Source organism: Austrofundulus limnaeus, unplaced genomic scaffold (genome assembly GCF_001266775.1).
Source record: "Austrofundulus limnaeus strain Quisiro unplaced genomic scaffold, Austrofundulus_limnaeus-1.0 Scaffold482, whole genome shotgun sequence".
NCBI classification, from domain to species: domain Eukaryota; kingdom Metazoa; phylum Chordata; class Actinopteri; order Cyprinodontiformes; family Rivulidae; genus Austrofundulus; species Austrofundulus limnaeus.
Genome location: NW_013952884.1, coordinates 30,323 through 33,811, shown reverse-complemented (window position 1 = coordinate 33,811; position 3,489 = coordinate 30,323). Strand labels below are relative to the sequence as shown.

Sequence of the window (3,489 nt, the reverse complement as noted above, 5' to 3'; positions counted from 1 at the left end):
TTTTTTTTGTCTCTCTCTTGAATGGGTTGTTCCAAACTTTAATTTACCTTTGGGAACAATAAAGTATTTTGTATTGAATTGAATTACTTAAATAATATGCTATTTTATCTTAAAACGAAATAATGAAATAATGAGTATAAAAACTCCATCTTTCCTCAATAAAGTCTGTCATCTACAGAAATGAAAAGGAGGGAGCACAATTACATTTTATATTAGCCACCCTTTTACTACTGACCTTTAATACAGTCTGTTCACAGGATAGTTTGAAGCCCTGCTTTATTGTCTTGTACTCCTTGGAGGAAGGCTGCAGGGCCACCACCTTCACAGCCTCACCAGTAGTCATGCTGTCCCAGTAAAGAGGGAAAATAAAGTCTGAAAATATATAAAACAGAAAAGGGATTTCTCATGTTTCATTAGGTCAGGAAAGACAAATTGGTCTCAAACAGTGCAAAGGGTCCAAAAGACTTGTTGGTTTCATCTCCAATAAAATCATCTAAACCAACCAAATTTAGACATGTGCTGCATCCCAATTTGGGGTTTGCAGCCAATGGAGACCACACCCTTCAAAGTCTATGTAGGCTGGATCAAGTAGGCTGTTCAATGAGACGGTCTAGTTTTTTGGCTGATGTACTGTATGTTTGCATGGCCACTACCCTGTTACCATAGTTGGGACCAAGTTCACACATCTTTTCATATGAAGTATATTTTCTCAGAAGTCAATGTAGTTTTAAAAATGCTACACATACATACGTACATGACAGCAGGCGTTAAAAAATTGGGTTTACCTCCAAAATCAGTACTTGGTTTTCTAACAGGACATTGCAGCATAAATTTAATCAGATAAGTTGCTATACAATGAATTCTTTGGTTRGTGATGACTTTGCTAACACSATTTTAATTTTTCTGTAAAAACTGATGACAGTGCAATGAGTTCTGGGATATTGTGGGTTGCGAAAATTAGTCAGATAAATTGTTTGTGTAGGGTTTTGAGGGCCACATTTGTCTGTCGCATTGAGGGACCCAAAAAATGGGACAGCTTTCGGCGCAGTGCAGCAATGTWACCAACCTACAAATGTACACTGTGGAGGATGCAGCTCCTAAATTGAGACACAGCCACAGTTTAGACATAAGACAAAGTCATGCTTCATATGTCTACTCAATTTTTTTTTCTGTTAGAAAGCCCAGGTTATTGTGGGCTCACAGCACATCGGAGAGGTTCAGAGAAACGTTTAGGCTCATCTGTACACTTCAGTGCCATGTCTCTAATTTTGTCATTGAAATAGTTGTATGTTGGATTCATATTGTGCTCTGGTGTGACATGTCTGGTTCATAAATGATGTAACACTAATTGCCCTTTTGGGACTTGAATAAACCTGAACCTGAAGTATTTTATATTGTATAAAATGCTGAGTCTGATAGAAATGTGGAAATGCACAAGCTAATGTTTGCCCAATGTTTTTGTGGTCCACTCCTTTGTTACATCATCCTGACCCACAACATCTGAGTACAGTACATGCAACATGACCAGTGCTGTAAAACTCCCCCTCCTCTCACCTGGCAGATTTTCAAGTCGTTTCACTTCTGTTCTTTGTAAAGTTACACGTGTTGTGGCTTTCATGTTCTGTAGATCCACCTGCCACTGGACTCCTTGGACATCCTGTATTCCTRCTGCTATTTCCCCTTTTTCCAAGTTGAGATTGGCTGTTTTGGGAAGTCTTTCCCAGTGTCCATTTTGTCCCAGGATGCACCACATCACACGTGTGTACAGCTCGTCCTCCTCTTTGAGTCTTACCTTTTCCATGAGGTTGCCATGCACAAATGTATTAATTAAACTAAAAACTTTATTGACTCCATCTTTTATACCGCTCACAGTTAGATTGCCAGAATGATCATTTTGCATGGAAATGCCCTTGCTCTCCATCAGCTGCTGTAATTCCAACACGTCTTCCTTAGTGAGGCTCACCAGGTGCTGCTTTTCAACGGTGTGAGAAGAGCACTGTGTCTTATACAGATCCTTCAGTTTTTCCATGGCTTTCTTAACATCCTCTCTGCAAAGACCCAGGAATGTGAAGGTGGACTGCTGAGTCGCAGTGCTGGTATTAAGCAAGCTTAGATACGCACTCAAAGATGGCTGCTGTGGAGTCTGAGGCAACTGAGAAATGGACACTGAAAGATGAAAAACGTTTATATTTTAAAAGCTCCAGCATTTTTAAAATGAAATTCTGATTTAAAATTACACATTTGTTTTAAATAAATACTCAAAAGGAAGACAAATAACACTCTTCAGGGAAAGTTTTTAAAAAGGGGAATCTCATCACCTCTTCTGGCTTCAACATGAAACATCTGTGTTGCTTTTTCTTTAAAAGCCAAGAAGACTTTGATTCTTAACAGGACGAGACGAATGGTGGTGAGATTGCAAAGACGAGCAGAGGAGGTGGCAATTTCGACGCCTCGAAGGACCGCTTCAGCCACATCTCCAGGATCCAATCCGCCAGCTCCTGCACACCAAGTTCCACCAAAATGAAAACTCAGTAATAATYTTTAAGGGTGAGTATTGCTGTAGTGGTGGGCACAGCTAACCAAAAAGTTAGCTTCACTAAATCGCTAACTAAAAAAATAACTTTGCTAACTCTAAACTCCTAAACATGTAAATAAATTGGTGGACGCTAACACTAACAGCTAATCGCTAACCGCTAAAATGACTGTCACTTAGTCTGTGTCACGTCTTTCTCTCCTTCAAGCTGAAGACTGGTGGAACTTACACAAACCTGTGGATGTTAGTTTGTTAGTTAACTGTTGGAGGACTTAAAGTTGGCGAAAACTAATTTCGCAGAAAATAACTGGTCTCCTAACAGTCTTCAAAGTTGGTGAAAAAGCCAATCCACTATTAGTTGTTTGGCAGAACCATGCCCACTGCTGGTATTTTGAGACTTAAACAAAKATCTGGAAGGACACTTACCAGAACAGATGGCAGGAATTGCTACAGATGCAAATCCAGACTTTTCACAATGCTTGATGATTTTGCACACAAGTTCCTCTATGACACCTGTGTCTTTCTGTCCACACACGTGTAAAAGAACTTTACAGGGGAACTGTCCAGGCTTGGACACAAAAACATCTCCTCTGTTCACTTTGGCTACAGACACAGCAGAATAAATTGCAGTAAGAGGATGTTAAACTTGTATGAGGACTGAAATGTCTCGATGATCCTCTGCTCTCACCTGCTTTCAACTCAGCCTCCACCCCTGCTCCAGCTAAGGTCAAGATATCTTTGCACACACCCGCTGGAAAATAGAAACACTGATTGACATAAAGGCCTCTTGTTTGCAGACTTGTAATATGCTAATTATGACCCCCGCACGCGAAGCGTAAGAGGGAGTCATATTGTTTTCGTACAGTGTTTTTTGTTTTATTTTTATTTTTTTCAGTGATATTTGGTCAACCATAGCACAAAAACCGCTGCACCGATCAACATGAAGTTTGGCAGGC

General features: G+C 40.1%; 1 protein-coding gene across 1 annotated transcript in view; it reads right to left on the bottom strand.

Moving 5' to 3' along the window:
• The window catches only part of LOC106529971 (poly [ADP-ribose] polymerase 14), a 17,426-nt gene that overhangs the window by 3,270 nt on the left and 10,667 nt on the right, over positions 1-3,489 (bottom strand). Inside the window, exons 7-11 of the mRNA XM_014025514.1 lie at positions 3,222-3,284; positions 2,960-3,136; positions 2,319-2,498; positions 1,555-2,166; positions 236-372 (exon numbers count right to left, since the gene is read on the bottom strand). Of these exons, the coding sequence (XP_013880968.1) occupies positions 236-372; positions 1,555-2,166; positions 2,319-2,498; positions 2,960-3,136; positions 3,222-3,284 (1,169 nt within the window). The remainder of the gene's footprint in view (positions 1-235; positions 373-1,554; positions 2,167-2,318; positions 2,499-2,959; positions 3,137-3,221; positions 3,285-3,489) is intronic.